This window comes from Drosophila miranda, chromosome XR (assembly GCF_003369915.1).
Source record: "Drosophila miranda strain MSH22 chromosome XR, D.miranda_PacBio2.1, whole genome shotgun sequence".
Lineage (NCBI taxonomy): Eukaryota > Metazoa > Arthropoda > Insecta > Diptera > Drosophilidae > Drosophila > Drosophila miranda.
In genome coordinates, this window is record NC_046674.1 from 22,860,886 (window position 1) to 22,882,642 (window position 21,757).

The following is a 21,757-nucleotide window of genomic DNA, read 5'->3' on the forward strand; positions in this document are numbered from 1 at the left end:
TTAATGAGTTTTCAATAAGCAAACGATATTCGTTCTCCTCTCCGTCCACAGGCAACGGACATCTTCGACGCCAGTGGCATGCAGCCCCCAGGACAGACGCAGTACACGCACGAGAGACGTAAGTGCAGTACCAGACCTCATCTGGACCCCAATTAGGAGATATGCTAATGCAACTTCCACTTCCATTTCCACTCGGCTTTAATCCTTGCAGCATATCGCGGCATCAAGGGCGAGAAGGGTGAGCGCGGACCAAAGGGCGACAGTATACGTGGCCCCCCCGGGCCGCCGGGTCCACCTGGACCCAAGGGCGAAGCGGCTGCCTATCCACCCTTTGTCGAGACAACGAGTGCGGGGGCTGTGAGTATCCAAATATTAAAATTGGGAAATATTTGCCGTTGGCATGGCCCTGGTAATGTGATCCCTACGAAATGCTGATTCTTCTCTCTCTTTCAGAAATACACTGGCGAATGTACATGTAATGCGTCTGATATCCTAGAAGCCATCAAGGACAACGAGTCGTTGCGGGAGACGTTGCGCGGTGCGCCCGGTACGCAGGGCAAGGACGGGAAGCCAGGCACCCCTGGTCACACCGTAAGTAGAGCCGCCGCCCATATCCTGGGGCACATCTCGTTCCCTTCCCCCTGGACGGAGTCCGCTCATCATCTGTGCTTTGTGTGTATGTAGGGCAATTTCGAGCTACAACGGGTTGCCTAAAAGGCAATATTTGACATGAATCTAACACATTTTCAATTTCATTACACACATCGTCTAATCTTCAAGAGTGAGAGTGCCTGGTGGCGGATGGCGGATGGCTGGCCGGACCTAAAGGGGCTACACTCCCTCGATGTTTTCCTATGTCAAACATCATAATTTGCACTGTGCATCTGCGTGGAGTGGAATGGAGTGGAGATGTGTTTGGTGTCTGTCTGTGTGCCTGTGCGTGTAACCGGAAATGGAAAAAACGTTAACGCACACACACACACACACACACACACACAGAGATAGGAAGAGACACACACACACATAAAGAGAGTGAGATAGAGAGAGAGAGAGAGAGAGATGAGAAGAAAGCGAGAAAACGACAAAATGAAAATGGAACGAATCGTAACGTAACGAAAATTTCTTTATGCGCCAGCTCACGCTTAAACACTTATCCACTCTCCGGGTGCTACTCGTTATATTATCTCATCAACTGAGAACGTCTTTGGTAACCATAAGAGTTCCGTACGTCCGCACAAAGGGACTACGGCTGTGTCTATGGCTGCGTGTGTGTGAGTGTGGGCGTGGGGCAGGGGTCTGTCTGAACTACACTTGACTGTACTTTCCATTTACTTCATGTGATGTGTACACCACTCTACCTCTTTCTCCCATGCCTCTATGGTTCTCTGTCTCTGTGGGTGTGTGTGTGTGTGTGTGCGGGTCAAAGGCAAAGTCCACAATGTTACAACAAGATGACTGCCTGGCCTTTGCTCCACTCTACTCTTAAGTCCACTCCACTCACTTAAGTGCTTATCACGCAACAGAGCCAAAGTTTGAGAAGCTAACCGAAAATATAAGAAGACCTTCCTACAAAATGTTGAATTCATGTCCATTACTCTAGGAATTATTCAAAAAGCAAAAGGAAGCCAAAGACAGAGTGCTTGCCCAGTTCTTTCCACCATCCACCATCCACTCTACACTCTACACTCTCCATCCAATCTGAAACAGTCTGTCCTCATTTGGGCCACTCTAGCAACCTGTGGAACGCAGCCTCTTCAATACACTGCAATACATCAAAAGGAAAGCGGTATGCCAGCGAGACATTCTGCGGTCCATCGCAAGCAGCTAACAGCTAGGGAAATATGCCCAGCCTATGCCTATGCCTGTTCCTGTGCCTATACCAATCCTATCCCCACCGCAGGGAATGTCTTCTAAGTCAACCCAGTACTTTGCTGACCCACCCATCGGGTTTTTGTCCGGGCCCAGTCCCAAAGGCTTCGCTTGCTGAGAAATATGGCCAGCTGGCGCGCATACCGGAAATTCCTGCGACAACTTTGTTGCCCTACTGCTAATCCCTTAACTAATAGCAATTAATTTAAAAGACGACGATAAGCAACAGCTACAACCCAACATCAGCAACGACAAGAACGACAAGAACAGGAGCACGGACCGAGCGAGGCACGCAAATGGCTCACAGCGTGACCATTTTGCATAAGATTAAGAACATTCGGAGACACATTTTTTGTGTACCCATCCATGTCGCTGGCGCTATTGGAATGCCCAACCAAGTCCCTGGCCAAACCGCAGGACGGGACCAGGACGGGCCCAGCCCCGGTCTAGGGCCCGCGTAGATTAATGAGCTCGGACTGAATCGCAACGATTATGTAAATCGGCCACACAGCCAGTTAAAGCCCAAGCTCAGGCCCAAGCCCAGGCCCAGGCCCAGCCCTGGCCCAGAAGAGTCCTTTGAAATGCTTGTGGCCAAATGTTGTAGCCACCAGCTAGACCCCTTAGAAACCGTAGACGTAGACCGATACGTAGATTCGTAGACTTGTAGCACTAAGGACGTAGGACACGTTATATGCACGCCCACTAATGTGATTTATTTCTCTGTCGCTGCCGGCGACATTCTCCTCCTCCTCCTCCTTCCCGCTTCTCTTTTCTTCTCCTATATTTCCGCTTACGTTTATCCAGGGAGCCACCGGCGTGCCTGGAGCTCGAGGCGCCCGGGGATCCGAAGGTGCCCAGGGACAGAAGGGCGAGCCAGGCGTCGATGGTCTGCCCGGAGTCGCGGGTCCACCGGGACCAGCAGGCCCGCCTGGTTTGCCAGAGAACTACGATGTAAGTATCCTTCAAGATATAACCTATTTAAATTACTATAAAGATGCGAATACGTCGTCATTGTAAAACAATGAATGTACGAGTATTCAACGAATACTCTAATTGCAATGGGTGTTTCATGTGGAGCATAATCTAACAATAAGATGTCAATAGCCAGAATAGTTAATTAAAATTTATTAACTAAAATCCACAAAATGCCGAACCTTAGTATACAGCTTAGGATATAATGCTACCGATTACATATTGAAATTAATAATATAAAATGATAACTTTTACTACAGAGTTGTCGTTCTGCTTGTCCTATTCTTTGATGACATCTAAATAATATACATCATCTCTCAGTATTAAATTATATATTCATAAGTATACCCAATGGAACATACCAACTAAATCGTGATTAAAGTAGTCTTATCAGTGGTGCAGAATTGTTCTTTGTCAGATTTGTATAAGCCCTCTGAAACACCCACAAACTTTGGCTTAGCCAGAGTTCTAAGTCTCAGTAAGTATTTCATCTAGTATTAAGAATTTTAAGCTGCAAATACCCTGGTAATATTGTGTCTCCTAAAAAGATCAAAATAAAATAAAAACCATGCATTCAGTGGAAATTACCTTTCTCTTTAAAAGGTTAATTTAAAGAGTTTTTAAAATATTATATTGCCAGATTGCCAGGGTATTCGTAATTCGGTCACACTCCGAGGATAATATACTTTTTAATATATTTTTTTTTTTATTATATTTGGATTTGGTTCTGACTCAAAATTGCACCTTTTACACTGGGCAAACAGAGGCGCGTTTGTTAATGCAGCCCTGCAGGTTGGTGTCCGGGTCCCCATCCGTCTTCGTTCTGGTCTCCGTCTGTTTTCAATCACGCACATCTTTATGAATTGGCACGGCCCTCGACTGGGTCTGGGTCTGGGTCTGGGCGCGCGGTAAACGTCCGTCGTGTTTTACAAGCCACACAATTTGCCTAAACTAATTTCCTTCCTGGCGAGCAGAGCAACTGTGAAAAATTACCACTCGGATTGGGCACAGACCTGCTCCATTCCCATTCCGGGCATGGCGTCACGCCAGTCGTTGCAGAGCGAGGAGCCAGGAGCTGCCTGCCACAGGAGCTGGCGAGCACGTTCTGGCGCTTTCAGTGTCGTTGTCGTTGTCGTTGTCGCTGGCACCGCTGCCACAAATGGTCTATCTCTGCTAATAATCTTAAAACCGCAAAGGTTATTCCACAACAACATCAACATTTTCCATGCGAAATGCCTGAAACGTAAGCGTCTCGAGCACGCGAGTCAAAGTCAAGTCAAGCCTAGCCCTAGCTCATGGGCTTCTTCCAGGCCCAATTCCGGGGCCCCGCATGTCGATGCCGCTGCTGCTGCCGCTGCCGCTGCCAGACCTCCAGCCAGCTTGTGGCAATTACCGTTATCAGCGCACGGCGCGCGGTTCACGCGGTTAAATGCGGTAACACGCACACAGATACTGGCACCCACTCACTCACTCACTCACTCACCAACCCACCTACACATCACTGCTGGCATCCTGGCATCCTGGCCGTATCGCTGCCACTCTTAACCCTTTCATGCAAGAGTGAAACTTTTCTTCCTGCCGCCCCGGCTTTATCGCCGCATTTCAACGCCGTATGTTGGCTTCTCCCCCTCTACCCCTCTCCACACTCCCACTCAACCCACCGTCTAACTGGGGGAGTGTTCCATGGGAGTGACGAGGAGACCGGGCCGTAATCATTATCGCACTGTTACGTTTATGAAAGTGTCAAGCTACTTGTGGTCGACGGAGCGGCAGTAAAAATCAGACACTCTCGTCTCTCGGCTCTCGACTGTAGCCTGCCGGTTGGCGTCTGGCGGCTCTCCCATTGTTTAATGTCGGAGGGTTTATCATCATTATCATCGTGGCAGAGCCGGCCTTTGGTGGCGATGCTTAAAAGCTTTTCGCTTGCCTCTGTTGTTGCTCTTGTAGGGTGTGGTACCCCTTGGACATAGGGTAAGCGGTGTCTGGAGACTCGCCAATAAGGGAATTGGTTTTTTTTTTCCCCCCCCAGCTATCGATGGCTTTGTGAATTTGAATATACCCGAAATATGGATCAGAATAAGGTCCACATGGGTCACACTTCAAGAAACATGAAATATTAGAAATTTAAATGTTTTCTATGCATCATGATTGTAGGGTAGAATGATGGCCGATTTTCGCATGGCTTTCTTATTCGTAAATGTTTTTAAAAGCCACGATTTGGGACTTTGTGGAGGCAATGCTTTTATGTTTATTAGAGAGACTTTTGATTGTTGACATGTCTGTTTCAGATCTTTTATTCAGAAATCCAAATCCCCATAATTGTGCCTCGTCTTGTAAAAGTTGCAATTTTGAGAGTATCTTTTGATTTCATACTTTTCGCCATCGAAGTGAATTCATCTAATAATACGCTCTAATTTCACGCTCATTGCTCTATAATCGTATACCTTAAACGTAAATCGAATCGAAAATTATGTATTTTATATAACAATCAACACATAAATAACAGATAAATTGGAATCCTACCAGGACTTTCAAGGTACAACCATTTTAACAATTCCATTTTATGTTCCCACAACTAAAACGACTAAAAAAAAAAGACAAATATATATGAGAAAAAAAGGCAAAAGGTTGGCTCCGGGTAAGCAATGGCCACAACACTTAATGGACTAGAACCACTTGGCATCATTAGCCCCGCCCCCCAATCTGGGGGAAGATCATTAATCAAATTTCCGCCGTAGATACACCTCCATACGGCCGTATCTGTATGTTAGTGTGTCTGCGGCATGTGTCCCTCGTCAAAAGGGGCTGCCCGCTGCTGCTGGTTAAAAAATGTGGGGCTCAGAATACATGTATCGAAAATAAATTGTACAACAAGCAAATATTTAACAAATTACTATGCCTGCCCTCTCTTCCCCCTCCGCCCCCCACACACACCAACACACACACACACACACAGGAGTCCTTAATGGTCAACTCGATGGGCACATTCCGAGGCACGACGCAGCCAGGACCCAAAGGTGTGTCCGGCGAGAAAGGTGAAGCGGGCCAGAAGGGCGAACGCGGCGATCCGGTAAGTCAGAGGGCATGTCTAATAAATGGCCCAAGTATTCCCCAACTCCTATTCCTTATACTCCACCTACTCATAGTCCAATGTGCGTATCCCTCGGCGCACGTGTGTGGGTGTACGAGAATATATATTATATATAATATATATTATAAAGTGTGCAGGCGCCCACACGATTGTTGTTTCAAATATATAATAATTTCTGCCCTATTGACTGCTCAATTGATTTTGAGGCTCCTCAAAAGGGCAGCCAGGGCAGCCAGGGCAGGTCATTTGCTGTTCCTGGTCAAATGCGCAAATGGTTGGGGAAAATTGCCTGCTTGTATGTGTGTGTCACACGTATTAGTGCGTCCGCTCCATAGGGTATACTTAAGGAAACCCTTGTACTTTTCTGATGTGCTTGAACCGCCTACTAAAAGTAGTTGCTGAGCATTTGCGTTGGTAAAACTCAGTTATTAGCCAAATGTTATAAATACTTGTTAGACAAATGAATAGCCTGGTAGTAACCCTTAAGTACTTCCCTGATTCCAAGCTAAATTGTTGCCAATTTGATAAACAGTCATATTTTGTGCGGGGCGTGGGGCAACGGGCTGGGAGCTGGAAGCTACACGGGGTGCACAAAGCTTCCAGCTCGCTCCAGCTGGGCGCCTCCCCGTTTTCATATTTATGGCCATCGCAGTCATTTGTGCGGTCGTCCAGCAGGAAATACCCAATTTGGAACATAAATTTCTATCAGCAGCCAGTCCCGAAATGCGTCACTTGAGACGCTCCCGATATCTGATGATTCCCGCTCCGGTCGCTGGTAGCTGGTCGGGGGGCAATTTGTGTGCGTTTATAGCTCATTTGATTTTCAGTGGATACGATCGCAGGGGTGCCGTGTGGACTAGTTCCTGGATGTGGCATGGCATCGGCATGTCACACACTGGATACAGCTGGGAAGCAGTCACTCCGTCAGCAGTGAGCATTAACTATTTGGTGTCCTTTCGTTTCGTTTCGTTTCTTTTCAGTTCTTGTTGGCATTATTTTCATAATAAGTTTTGGCCATTTGGGGAGCTCATCCTGCTTAGGCGACGCTTACTTCCTTGCCATTACCCTGTATGCCATTTAGCAGCTTAGTTGGGGTGGCTTTGCACCCTCAGATGTTGTCCCATAGTTGCCCTAGGACCCTCGCTCTATCCCTCGTTAGCATGGGGCGTGCACACTCGTATTTCTTTTATGTGCAACCTCAAAACTTAAATCTGGCAACAGGGCTCGCGTAATATGTTTGTTCGTCTGTTTGTTTGTGTTTCTGGTCGGCCTGGTGGCCTGTCTGACGGTTTCCGGTGTCGCAGATTACTCTTCGAAATCGGATGCAGCACACCGCCACCTACCGCTGAGCCATCCAATTTGGAGCCTCCAGAGACTTACACGACCTTTGATATGAGTAATATATATGCGGCTTGTGGCAAAAGAATCTTACGCCATTTTTCACCTCGGGGCAGGGGCCTATTTTAAGTAGTTTCCCCATTGTGGCCACACCCGGAATTAATCGTGCGTGAAATAAAAAGAAATTATGCAAAAAGCTCCTCACAATCTCCTCCTGCTTCAGTGGAAACACATTATGTAAAAATCGATTCGGATTTTATGATAAATTTACGCCCAATTTGTCGGGGGAGGCTGAGGTGGATGCCGAGGCGGAGGCGGAGGCGGAAGGCCGTTTCTTTCCGCTCTCCCATATCCCGCTTCGTTATTGCATTACAATTTTCGGAAAACTAATATGGAAATTAGCATTTTAAACGTATGAATACACGCACAATTAGGTTCATTTCATTAAACCTAAAAAAGAGACACATCCCCAAGTCTTCACCTTCACCCTCCCTCTGTAGGTCTTCGAAAGACAGCCTCCGGAGCATTCGCGCGCACTGTGTTAGGGCGAATTACACACAGATACTCGTACATGTGTGCTTGTGCTTGTGCTTGTGTATCTTTGTGTGCCTGCATGTGTGCCTGTGTGCGTGGCTTATTAATTATTCATTAGTTGGTATTAAGTTGGCGATATGGAGATGGAGATGGAGCTGGGTCTGGGCCCAGGGTGGGTCAAACCGAAAGGAAAACAGGAGTCGGATGATCCACAAGCTTGAGCCTCCTCCGAGCTGCTTCCACAACCAAATCCAAATGTTGGGGAAGGCGCGTGCAAATTTATGGCGAACCATTTAAGGCGCTGATGATGTGGAAGACGACGCTGGGGATGAATCGAGTCGGCACACCCGCTGGGTAGAAGCCGGAGCGAGGGATGGGGCTGCAAACTTCCACAAAGGAGGAAGCTGAGGAGACCCAAAAGGAATATGGTTTTTGTGTTTTCGGGCTTGTCACCGAACTGTGGTGCATACATTCGGGCGCATAAATTTCCCCAAGCGGTGCGGTGCGGTGCTGTGCGTGTGTGGGTGCGGGATTTCGGAATTGATTTGATTTCAAAATGAGTTTGAATTGAATTTTTTCTGTCGTCGACAAAACGTTTGAAATTGAGTTTTACGGCCAAATTAGGCGAGAGGCTGGGGCTGTACCCGAGACCCCAATCCCCAATCCCCATTCCACTCCTAAACTGATTCCTTTCCTTCCCCCATACGCATTCCCATTCCCCTTGGGCCACATGTAGCGTATATTTAAGCCCGTAAATCATTTCACACACTTGCTTTCTTTCCGGCCCCGCCTTCTGCTAGGGTCACAAAGGTGCGCATGGGTCCAACGGCGCAAAGGGTGAGCCCGGCGAGCCAGGAACTCCCGGACTGCCCGGCCTCCCGGGCCAGGCTGGCCAGCCGGGCGGACTCGAGGGCCTTTCCGCCAACGGAACCAAGGGCGAGAAGGGCGAAAAGGGCATGCGAGGACGTCGCGGCGGCACCGGATCCACTGGACCAATTGGACCGCCTGGCAAGCCAGGAGCCATGGGCGATATTGGACACTCGGTAAGCACTGTACTGGAGAGGAGCTACTCGTAACTTTTGCCTGCATATTCATGAGGCTGACCAACTTTCACATGCTTTCACCCATTTGGGCCCTGCTGTTGTTGCTCCTCCTTTTGTTGTTGATGCGGAGAGAGAGAGAGAGAGAGAAAGAGAGAGAGAGAAAGAGAAAGCGAGAGAGTTCAGAGACAAACAGATAGACAGGCAGCTTTTGGCCGCATTCGCGATGTAGACAATCAGGGCCGAGTAAGAGATTGGGATTGGGCCCAGACTGAGGAAGATGCAAAAACGAAAGCGGCACTCAACTTGGCGAAATAAACTCAAACGAAAAGTATTTTAAGTGCATTTTCATCACGGTTATTCAGGACGCGGCAGGCAGGCAGTCAGTGCACGATTCCAATTGCAGTTTACCCAGAAATTCCGCCATTATTCCGCAATAACAACACTAAGCAACAGCAACAGAAACATCAGTGGCAACAACAGCAGTGGCAACAAAAGCAGAGGCACTGGAACCGGCACTGGCACTGGCACTAGCAGCTCCAGCCATGGCAGTGGCAACAAAGAGTAACTTTCCTTTTTGGCCGTGTCTGAGTCAGTGAATCGAGAGGCAGGCGCGTGTGCCTGCCTCTCTGTGCCAACTGGCATCGCTTACCGCTTCAAATCAGAGTCAAGCAACGTATTTACATGGACTGCAGCGTCGGAGTGGCGGCCAAAGGGAAACTTTGGCTCAATTGCCGGAACGAGCAACGGGGAAACAAAAGCATTGCGACTAGAAAATTGTTGCACTCGAAACGGCAAAAGTTTGGCCATTTTGGCCATAGTTCAACTTGCCCTAGTGGGCCAGGCGTGGGCCAGGCGTGGGCTCTTACCGTTGCCTTACGGATGCCTCCTTGGCTCAGCCTCGTTTGCAACAGACATTACGTTCGTGCGGCCGTTGCTGCCAATGATCTTATAATTTTACCCGAACTTTCCCACTTACGGCAAGTCGAGTGTGATTTTTGTTTGCTACGTGCTCGCACAGCATATTTGTGGCACTGTAATTTGCAGTAATTTCAATAATTGCACGTATCTAATGAACTCTAAGAAGCCGGCGGGCCGCGGCGGTGAGGCATCGAACTTTGAGGTTCACTCTGGGAAAGCAGAGTCAAAGATCTGACATCGTTCAAGAATCTCAACATATAATCCCATGATTTAATCGATTCGCAGGGCCGACCCGGCATGACAGGACCAAAGGGTGAGATGGGACCGAAGGGTCCAAAAGGAGACACTGGCGGTCGCGAAGGGGTAAGTGTGCACAAGAATCCGTTTTCTTTCGGGACAATGGTGATCGATCACCGAAACGACATGTCTCCTCCCAGCCCAAAGGTGACAAGGGTGACACTGGCCAGGACGGACGCGACGGCCTGCCAGGCCCTCCGGGACTACCCGCATCGGGCGGCGGGGACGGAGACAGCAGTGGAGTCCAGTACATACCAATGGCTGGACCGCCTGGTCCCCCGGGACCCCCCGGCCTGCCGGGACTGTCGATAACCGGCCCCAAGGGCGAGCCGGGCATGGACTCGCGGAGCTTCTTTGGCGACGCCTCATACTACGGCCGACCAGGTGAGTGAACTCCGCCGTGCAGGCGTCGGGCCAGGTTGTAAATATGTCCAGTGCCAGAATAGTTAGGTGCCTGTAGTTGTGCCTTGAACAATCATACAATACCTGTACATAATTAGCATTCTCCTAGCCCGAGCCAAACCAAACCAAACCACAAAAAACCAAAAACCAATCAATCGAATTCATTTGTATCGTACTCGTCATCAAGGTGCGCGCTCATCTTTAGACGAACTCAAAGCCCTGCGAGAGCTGCAAGATCTGCGCGATCGGCCCGACGGCACAGCCGGTAAACGAACCCACTAAATCTCAACTCCATCCACAGTAGCCCTAGTAGCATTAGCCCCTTGAATGCCCGTGTCATTTGAATGTGCCCGTAGCATGACTTTCCCTTTGGGCCACACCTCTCCCACTGCCACTTTATCACTTTCACGGAATGCCGCCTCAACACCCCACCCACTCGCGCACGTAGTGAATGGAGCGCGCTGCTTCCCATATTTGCACATCATCATTAACTCATTTTCCCCCGTTGATAGAGTACAACATGTAAACACTTTGCGTATTCGAGTATTTTAACACCGTCATGCCTTTTTTCGTTTCTCCGGAAAACGCACACGAGTCATGTGCCACCTACATTATGTTTTACTGACTCGTAGCCTGGAATTCAAATATATTTGCCATATTTTGGGTATACTTTTTTTTGTCTTTTGTGCCCTGTGATACCTATGTATGTGGAAATAGAAAACAAGAACTCACTCATGCTAAAACTCTTTAAATCGTAACATATCTGCGCTATTTATTTCGGGGTCTATGGAAGTGAAAACAAAATAAATGTACAGCATTTTGTAACTCGGAAATTAAATGTTAGCATGTTAAATATATAACATATGTACAAAATCTATTGTAACCACGGGTGCCGTATCGTATGCCGTATTAAAATGTTAGCTTGAGAGTGGTTATATATATATGTACATATTTCCCATTGTAAATTAATTTCAAAATTTTTAAAAAATTTAAATGTGTTCCAGACAGTTCCAGTCTTCAGGCTGGAAATATGTATCTTGTATCGCTTGTTATATTTTGTATTCTTTTTTATTCGACACATCATAATCCACTTAAGTTTCTTAAATTACTGTAGCTATGTAGAACACAGGGAAATCGAAAAAATGTAGTTTTGAGACCATTTGGGCGTCCATATAATGCACATTCCATCCTTGCAGAGGCTCCTCGCCAGCCGGGACACTCACATAAGCACGAAGAGGCCTTGGGGCCTGCAGTGGGCGAGGAACCATACTTTTCGGCCTCATCGTCGAACATAAACATGAAGATTGTGCCCGGCGCAGTCACCTTCCAGAATATCGATGAAATGACAAAGGTGGGACTGTCGGATAACCTCCCTTGGATAAATTTGGAATCTCGCATTTATTTTTAAACGCTTTAAATACTCGTGCACGTATCTTCTGCAGAAATCGGCACTCAACCCGCCTGGAACACTGGCCTACATCACCGAGGAGGAGGCGCTTCTTGTGCGCGTCAACAAGGGATGGCAATACATTGCGGTGAGTCCTCGGATCGGGGCTTGGGCTGGAGATTTGGTTGGGGATTCGGTCCAGGAAGGGAGCTGGATTTGATTTCTGGCTCCTAAGCAAACAGGCTAAAAGCGGGTGGCACTTTTAAAATGCCAAATATGACAAGCGCTGAGCACGCTGGCGGGCGGTTATTATTTTATAGAGCCACCTCCGAGCGGCTGAGTGATGTTCCATTATGGCCATGTGCCCCATGAACCGAACACAAGACAAAACCGAATAAAATGCATATAAAAATAGAAGAGGAGACCCAAGGCACCAGCAATGGTCTCCAATCCCCGGTTCCCGTTCTCCGTTCTCCGTTCTTATTTATTTATTTATTTTTCTTGGCTGCCATAAAATAAGGTTTGTTTGGCATTGCCCTTGTATCGACTCGAATCGACTCGAGTCGACTCGTTTTTTATTTGCACATTAAATGTTGCAGACGTACGGACTGATTGCCCCATGGAATCGCAACTGTCGCACATACGAGCATGTGGAATGTGCGTATCCGGGGATGTCTGGGTGCGTGTGGCCCGTTATTCAATTATATTGACTTGAGCTTGGCTTTTCACTTGTCCCAGTTAACGGATACAAGAACATCCTCAGACTCAGACTCAGACTCAGGCTCAAGGGGAGTTGCAAAGGACATATGGCATGTGGCATGTGGCAGGCAATTCGATGTTACACACAGGACAAGACACAGTCCCTCGGACGGCAAGCAGCTTTCAAACATTTATTGACGAAATATAAAACATGCATCCAGCGATCAGGAGAGACCCGCCTTGGAGTCATAAACTGCCGCAGCAGATTAAAAATAATATTAAACGGAAATCGAAGGTTTTATTATCGTCCCTTGGACACTCGGGGCAGGCAGGCAGGATCCTACTTCCTACACCCTAAATTCGCCAGTGCCACAAGCCAATTAATCTTGCCTGTCGCCACAGCGCACTGTGGGTCCTGGCCAAGGTGAACAGCTACTTGCCACTAGCCACTAGCCACTTGCCACTGGCCGCTGGAAACTGGACACTGGACCCTGCTATGCTACATGGCAATTTGCCACGCTCAGCATTTGTGAAGGATTCTCAAATTACACGCAAAATTGCTCGATTTCCCAGAAGCTTGTTAAACATTAAAGTGGCCACAATTTCTGCTGCTTGCGTCTTTATTGAAATCTAAAAATGGAGAACGGAAAATGAAAGAGAAAACTAGTGCCTGCTTTTGTGCCTAAAATGTACAATATTCTCGGAATTGGGTAGCAAAAAAAAAAAAAAAAAAAAAGAAAGGAAAAAACTGCTCAAGATTCGATTTCCGCTTCCGTTGATGCAAGCACAAAAGCCAGCACAGCGGGGGCAGGGCACAGAGCTGGTCCTGGCTCCTGGCTCCTGGCTCCCGGTTCCTGGCAAACTGTGCCTGGCATGTGCATAAGACGGCCCCCGAATGAAACTGAAATCTCTTGCCTTTGACGGCAGCATTTAAATACTTTTTGACAACAAAAACCCCAACGCAGGACCATGAACTGTCAGGGTGCAGGGTACTCACTTACTCATACTCTTACTCTTACTCGTACTTGTGCTCGTAATACGGCAAAATCGAGCCGGAGCAAAGCCCCTTTGTTGCCCTACTAACTGGCATTTGCATTTCGGATTCGTCTGGGCCCTACACAGCTGTAGCTGTCTGCCCGAGATACTTGTACTCGTAGTCGTACTTTCTTGTAGCCGAGGCGGCGCCAGTCTAATTAGATTTCAGTACACGAGTCGACTACTTAAAGTTCAAAATAGTAATTAAAACTTTTGTCAGACGACGACGACGCGTCGGTGGCGGCGGCTGCGACAACGCCAAAGCCAGACTTGGGGACAGACCCGAGCCGCGCATTATGGCACGACACTCGGGAGGGATGGCAGTCGAAAATTTGACCCTAATTCCGTACAAAAAAGCGAGCGCAGGACTGGAGCTGTTTGCTACATATTTCCCTACACGTAATGCAAATATTTGAGCAAAAGTTTCAATACAAGAGCACTGATTTCATCTCATAATGGGGCGAGTCCTGGGCTCTTTGCTCCTTGTCCTTGCTGAAATATTAACTACTTTGAAAGGGTTGTCGTTCTCATTGTCGTTGTCGTTGTCGTTGTCGTTGTCGTTGTCTCCGCCGATGACCCATGCTGATGCCGGTGCTTGTGCGGATGGATATTTGTGCAGAGCTCTTGTTTTATTAATTACAAATTCATCAAACGCTTGTTTGTCTGCCAGCCTCTTAATTACGTTTTCACATTTAATTCCCGTTTGTCTCCTCCATCTTATTTGACGCAGCTGGGAACTCTGGTGCCGATCGCCACGCCCGCCCCGCCCACCACGGTGGCGCCATCAATGCGCTTCGACCTGCAATCGAAGAACCTGCTGAACAGTCCACCACCCCCCCTCAACACGCCCACGGTGAGTGCCCCATTGTTGCTTACGATACAAACAAAATACATATGCACATTGGCGCGTATGTACATATGTATGTACATACATATATCTTACATTCTGTCACATCGGATAATGGCATTGATGCAGAGAACAATTGAGTAGTGCTTGAAATGGGATTGTGAAATCAGAGTCCCATCTGTGATTCCCTTTGAATTATGTATATTATTCGAGGAGAGAGCGAGAGCGAGAGAGAGTTAATTGTACTCGACTTTTCCTCGTTGAAATATGAATAATTCATGAATCGCGCTGCTCAACCCTTCACGCGCATCAAGGGTCAAGGGCAAACACTTGTATCGATTTGTCTGCATGAATGTCGTTACTCCGCTGAGGTGTCTCTAACAAAAACTTGGACTCAGCTGAGAAACTCCAAGCTATCCATCCTCTAAACTATCCATACTTATCCATAAGAAAGGCAAAAGTGTTGTTCCTAATTCCATATCAAATGCGAAGCAGTGTTGTTAATAAACCCTACTAAACCTATCTATAATTAATTATCGTTAAATGCAGTTTACCACCGCGCCCGAATACGAAACGGTAATTAAATCCATAATATGGCATACCATATGGCATACAGTATCGTAGCGTAGCGTAGAGTGAAAGTAACCAACCAAAAACCAATTCGAAAAACTCGAAATATTGTAAAATTAACGCATCTCCTGCACAATCACATACACAGACACACACACACACTCTCTCTCGTTGAATAAATAATTTGATTTTGTTTGCTGGTCAATGAAAATATTTCTAATTAGCGAAATTGCATTTTGAGTTCTGTTGCACACGGAACAATTGGTGTAGTTTGATTTTGTGTCTGCTTTTGTCTCTCACTCTCTCTTTCTCTCTCTGTGTGTGTTTTTCCGCCCACCCACGCCCATTGGCGGTTTTGTGTTCTCATTCGACCAATCCAGTGGAGACTGAGACCGTCTTTTATCCATATTGAAACTCGTTTTATATGTACTAGTACTATATATGTATGTTGGATGATTTGCTTTTTAACTAGACGCTTCTTGATTGAATTTTTTGTCATTTGTTTTGGGTAATCGTAATCCTTGAAGCTTTGTTCTCAGCGCATCTCTTATGAAAGCACAGATCACGGTTGTTGAGAGCTCCAACTCCTCTCCTCCTGTGTTTGGTGTTAGAATGCGAAACTTTCATTATGAATATCTATCTCTATCTCTACTAAATTGAACATATTTTTGCCCCACACCATTCGGCTGCGTCTTCCAAACAAAATTAACGGGGATTACCAACGAAATGCCTTAAAATATGTAATTAAAATCACATTTCTAGTGGTATCCGCGAATGGTGAGTCCTGAATTTCAATTACCTAAGAATCGACCCTTGTGCTCCTCTCCGTCCTGAGTGTTTTTCCCCTGAGTTTCGCTTTAATTATTTTCTCTATCCCGTATTCCGTATCCCGTATTCCCCCCGGCCGCATGCAGGCAATTATTTGAAATATTTTACTATCCATTACATCCACTTATCATTTTTTCAAGTCCCCCCCGCCCCCACAATTTTGTTGGCCAGAGACCTTTGTTGTTCAAACTCAAACAATTTCTGGCTATTAAATTCTGTATTAATTAGATCTTAAAATGCTTGACATAAATTCCGCATTAATTTCCTGACATATTTTCCTGGATCTACATCTGCCCCGCCACCGTCTTCGCTGGAACAGCTCCGCGTGGCCGCATTGAATGAGCCCTCCGTCGGCGACCTGCAGGGAATCCGCGGCGCGGACTTTGCGTGCTACCGGCAGGGGAGACGAGCCGGTCTGCTGGGCACCTTCAAGGCGTTCCTCTCCTCCAGGTGAGTAGCGCGTCGAGTGTGTCTTATCTTCTTCTAGATTTTGTACGCGTATTAGCCGTGTTTTCATGCTTAGTTTTTGGCTCTGGCACTAAGCCTCCTCGCAATCCGAGCGTACAGCCATACCAGCCGTGTTCGGCATCGCTCATACGCCACGTGGCTCAGCCGACACTCGGGAAACTCATTAGTTGACGCATAATCTTGATATCTGGGCGAGAGCCAAGGGGAACAGGGCTCAAAATATGAACAAAAGCTTCTGAAAACAATTTCGTGCAATTTATTTACACAGTGCCAGCTGAATGGGAAGTACGAGTACTTCGGCAAGCAGGCTGGCTGGGTGGCAGGGAGGCAGGGAGGCGCTAAATATATGAAGGAAAAACATGAATAAATAAGCGAATATAGGGGGTCCGGGAAACGCACGCAGTGAGGCGCCGGCACCTGCCCCTTAGACTTCTTTTGATGGCCGTTTGTTTGCTCGCATGTAATTGCCGCTCGTATGATGGCCATAACCTGCTCCTTGTAGTACTAGCTAGCACATAAATGAAACGCTGATTTTCGCCCACAGGGTACAGAACCTGGACTCCATTGTCCGTCCGGCTGACCGGGACCTGCCCGTGGTGAACACGCGCGGCGATGTGCTCTTCAACTCGTGGAAGGGCATCTTCAACGGACAGGGCGGCTTCTTCTCCCAGGCGCCGCGCATCTACAGCTTCAGCGGCAAGAATGTGATGACGGATCCGCTATGGTAAGACGGTTCGTAATCTCCCAAAGAAGCTGCTCACATTCTCTTCAACTGCAGGCCCTTGAAGATGGTTTGGCATGGATCGCTGCCCAATGGAGAGCGCTCCATGGACACATACTGCGATGCCTGGCACTCGAGTGCCCACGACAAGAGCGGGTACGCCAGCGATCTGGCAGGCCATAAGCTGCTCGAACAGAAGCGCCAGCCCTGCGATGGCAAGCTGATTGTGCTCTGCGTGGAGGCCCTCTCTCAGGATCGGAAGCGGAAGAAGCGGGACGCCAGCGACAGGTAGTTACACGTGTACGGTTTGGCATTATTGATTTGGCATTAACGTTTTATGGCCCGCCCAAACTTTGCTCATTATCCCCCCTCCCCCCGCCCCAAACGACAGTCACAGCTATGGCCACAGTCACAGTCGTGGTCCGAGTCGCAGCCAGAATCTGGAGTTCCGCACAGCAGAGGAGTATGCAGCGCATTTGGACGATTTACTGCTGTAAGCGCGGGGTCGCAGCAAGAACAATACCAAACCATTCTCATACATAAAACAGGAACCAGAACGAGAACCACAACAGAAACAAGAACCAGAACAAGGCAAATCACGGATACAGACATACCACACCCACATTAAATGTAAACGTAAATCATGGCCATGCATATAATCAGCGAATTCCAAACAGAAACCAAAAAGAGAATACTCAGACGACAGATGGAGGATGCATATAAACACATACTCGTACAATATATTACCGTACACATAAATACTACTCGTAGGTAATGCCTAATATATATTTCGAAATACGATACATACCACATATATATATCGGAGATATGTATATATATATATACATGCATATATATATATATATATATATATCATATGTACTTTATGTTGAGTACAAGGCAACAGAATTTTTTTTTTGAAGCAGGAAAACGTATTCGTAGTTTGTAATTTGTACTTTGTAACCTAATGTTAGCCGTAACTTAATAATGCAATTTTTTGTAATTACGTAAGTTCGATCACAGAGCAAGGGCAAGGGCCAGGGCAAGGCAACGGCATCACTGGCATCACTACCAAGACGGAACAGCCCAGAGGCCTCCAGGGTCTGGGCATACGCATTACTGGCCAAATTAGTCTCCTACTTAGCTCGTACGGGAGTGCACCCGGGGAACATTCCCCATCCTACAACCCATATCCCACATGACTCTGTATATGCGTGTATAAATGTGTTTTTTTTTTTCGCCACAAGACTTCTAAGTGTGTGTAATTATAAGGAACCGAAGGAACGAACGATACGAAAGCGTTTTTAAACTATCGCATGCATCTCACTCCCCACTCTATCCTGTCTATAAGAACTTACATACTCGTAGGATATACCTACAACTACAGCGTATGTTTTATGAACGTTTTCTATACAGAGTCCTTCTTAGGTCAGAGAGAGATTTTCTACAGTGTAGCGCGCAACTCAAACGAATACTCGAAATCCAAGTTCGGATCCAATTTTATATGCATCCGATGATAAAAGTTAATTAAACTAAATATAGCCATAACCCAGCACACACACACACACACACTCACAGAAGAGCATGAATACATACATAGATACATATATCCGCAATCGTGTCATGTATGGAATATTCGTAAATTATTGAAATTCGAATACGGATACTTAACTAAATTCTAATTATAGTTAGTTACATAATTTCTTTGCATTTAATCAATGCATTTCCAACTAAAACATTGTATTGTAATTAAATGTAATTGTAACGACAGTTAAGGTATTAATTTAAAAAACAAGAAGAAACAAGAAACAACAAACCACAAACAACAAAAGCAGAACACAAACGGACGAATAGATGGCATGGAGTCAGCCAGAAGACGGCATTATAGTAACATACTATACTTATATATATTTAGTGAAATCAAAACTGAAGCGGAGAACGAGAACGAGAACAGAACCCTCTAGTCGTAAGCCTAAACTATGATAAAATATGATGAAATGAAAAGAGCGTAACAGAAATAAATTATAATATAACTTAAATAAATAATACGAAATAATAAAAACTAAACTATCGAATGCACTGAAAATGGTTTTATTAGAGAGTATTTAGAGAAAAAATGTACTCCAGCGAAACATAGAAGGTATGCTGAGAGGAGTATTTATTCTTTGCTTATAAGAAGAGTGGACAATCTCTAATAAGAACTGTCCGAGCTGATGTACTGATTGATCAATTAAAGTTTGACATTGGGCGCTCTGAAGGGTACTGATAAATATATATTCCTATACAATCAATTGTAATTGGTCTCGAGTATATGGCCGTGAAATATTAATATCCATAAACACGCATTGATATACATATATAAGGATAACAGGAAGCTGAACACTTCTGGCATATCGACAAATCCCCTTGGAGCCAGACTCAACTGCCTTCTATAGCCATTGAAAAATATTTGATGTGGCCCATACATTTTTTACTAAATAAAAAATATTACGAATTCATCTACGTGGGCGAGAATGCCAAGAAATTACTTTGATCAATATTTTTCATTTAGCTTGGAATCAATTTTCATTTCCACACAGAAATGCCACAGACCGGCAGCAAAGCTTTTTATATGGAGGGCAGAAAAACAAAGAAAATGCTGCCCCAACCATTCTCCCAAAAAATGAACGAAAGTCTATGCCACGTGTACCTGTATTTGTATCTCGTCCTGTATCTGTATCTGTATCTGCATCCGTAGTCACATCGATGTTTGTCTGAGCCGCACGTTTGATAACCAATTTAAATAATTTTTCACTTGAATTAAAGCAAATGATTTCAAACAAAAAGAGCCACGCACCCCTCGATGCTCTGCGGAGCCATTGATGCTTTATGAATTTCAATGGCAAGGCAGCACAGCACATAGTTTCGTTGAGGGAGGGGGGAGGTTTTCTGGGTCCGGATTTGGTCGTTGCCACAGCGGTAAAACAGATACAGATACCAATAAAGATACAAATACAAATACACCTACAGATACAGATACTTATGCACGAGGCCAGGGCCAGAGCAACGCTGAGCCGGAGATGCGACTGTCAGGCAGGCCTGTCAGAAGCCAGCAAATAAGCAAACAATCCAGGAAGCTGGAGAGTGCCAACAGTTGCGATTGGTCTTGGGATTGGCACTGGGATTGGGACTTGGACTGGCAGAAGCCACAGTATTAGCCGCCGCAGGAGCGGATGGGGTTGGGGATGGGGATGGGGATGGGTCGTCCGCACTTAGGCGCAAGGCAATCAAACCAGATGAGCGGGATGAAATTTTAATTTAATGAATGAATACGAAAATGTTGTATTAGTTGATTAGCTGTGCGGCCAGAGAGGCCAGAGAGTCGTAGAAGCAGAGTCCGTGGTAAGCCATCATCCATAGCCGGAATTCAGGCAGAGGCCCAGGCCTCAACGAATAACTGGAGTTTTCAATTATAAGCCGTGCTGGAGGAAGTCTCCGGGTGGTCTCCGGGCATACAAACTTTTAAATTCCGTGTGCGGCTGACAATGTCATTCATCATAACACATTTAGCCGTGAGCTTATTAGATTCCACTTTTGTGCCCAAGCGCATTTACAAGTTTTCCGAGCTTGTTTTTCAGCTCCACCCAGCTCCGGCCTTTTCCTTCCAATTCACTGTGCTTTTTTCATTGAAAGCGGAGCACAAAACAACCGACCAACAACTTTCTCCCAGCAAGCCACACAACTTACGCATCCAGCATCCGTAACAAGTTCTCCATACACACACACACACACACACACACACACACATGACACATGCAGGGGCAGGCACACACACGTACACGTACATACATATGTCACGGATAAAAACAATTTATCATTTAGCTTATCAAGACGCGCGGCCTAACGTCCATTATTCTGCGGACGCAACGCAGAGAATTGTTTTTTGATGATAGCCCCAAGCCCCGGAGCCCCTGTAGCCCTTGCAGCCACGGAGCAGAGCAAACAAAAATAGCAAATGTCTGAGAAATGATTATTGTTCTGCTCGTATGTGATTTACAATCTATCACAGCTATAAGATTGGGGTTTCGAATTACCCGAAATTATGAATGGCTTCCAATCAAAACAGAATACTCGAAGGAGTTCAATGTGCTTCATACGCGTATTCCAATGATGAGTGGGAAGAAGAGAGAGCCTGACATCTGGTGCGCGTATTTGTATTTGTATATCCACAATTTGTTTGTGAATTTGAACAATTTGAACTCCACAAAAAGATATACATAGTCCCAAAAAAATCGTTATATGGCTTCCAAAGTGAGATCATTTCTTCTCTGCACTTTGGTGCGAGGATATAGAGTATAATAATGTGGAAAATCCGTATATTTATCTGCATTGCGTAACTCACTTTTAAATGCTATCAACAGCCAAACTGCAAGTAAGCCTCACAATTACAGCGGACAAATAACAGGTGCACATACGAGTACGAGCACGAGTAGGAGTATGGGGAAAATGGGGAAAAAGTGAGACTGTAGGGCCGCCGCCTAACGTGTAACTAAAAACCAACAATTATGCATGCCAAAACCGCAGAAACCAATGCAACGCCCACAGCCCCAGCGACGTCAACACGGCAGCGACAGCGGATCGGAATTTGCATAACTTTGTATGAGATTCTCCAGCGCTGAGCGGCAACGTCGAGCCACAATATCGTTCATACATGCATGTCGCTCACACACACTAATGCGACCCCATCCTATACACACGC

At 46.3% G+C, this 21,757-nt stretch overlaps 1 protein-coding gene across 14 annotated transcripts in view; it reads left to right on the forward strand.

The window, feature by feature from the left end:
* LOC108153288 (collagen alpha-1(XVIII) chain) overlaps positions 1 to 19,058 on the forward strand; it is a 56,815-nt gene extending 37,757 nt beyond the window's left edge. For 4 of the 14 annotated variants that reach the window (XM_017283162.2, XM_017283169.2, XM_017283163.2 and 1 more), the window contains 18 exons: positions 52 to 118; positions 212 to 357; positions 454 to 591; positions 2,674 to 2,820; positions 5,798 to 5,911; positions 8,605 to 8,847; positions 10,051 to 10,128; positions 10,203 to 10,446; positions 10,652 to 10,729; positions 11,661 to 11,815; positions 11,907 to 11,999; positions 14,316 to 14,438; positions 14,982 to 15,008; positions 15,765 to 15,779; positions 16,150 to 16,280; positions 16,843 to 17,022; positions 17,077 to 17,307; positions 17,411 to 19,058. In XM_017283162.2, coding sequence (XP_017138651.1) covers positions 52 to 118; positions 212 to 357; positions 454 to 591; positions 2,674 to 2,820; positions 5,798 to 5,911; positions 8,605 to 8,847; positions 10,051 to 10,128; positions 10,203 to 10,446; positions 10,652 to 10,729; positions 11,661 to 11,815; positions 11,907 to 11,999; positions 14,316 to 14,438; positions 14,982 to 15,008; positions 15,765 to 15,779; positions 16,150 to 16,280; positions 16,843 to 17,022; positions 17,077 to 17,307; positions 17,411 to 17,516 — 2,316 coding nt within the window. In that variant the 3' untranslated portion in view covers positions 17,517 to 19,058. The remainder of the gene's footprint in view (positions 1 to 51; positions 119 to 211; positions 358 to 453; positions 592 to 2,673; positions 2,821 to 5,797; positions 5,912 to 8,604; positions 8,848 to 10,050; positions 10,129 to 10,202; positions 10,447 to 10,651; positions 10,730 to 11,660; positions 11,816 to 11,906; positions 12,000 to 14,315; positions 14,439 to 14,981; positions 15,009 to 15,764; positions 15,780 to 16,149; positions 16,281 to 16,842; positions 17,023 to 17,076; positions 17,308 to 17,410) is intronic. The other 10 variants (XM_017283170.2, XM_017283172.2, XM_017283176.2 and 7 more) reach the window with 6 other exon arrangements.
* Positions 19,059 to 21,757: the final 2,699 nt, after the last annotated feature.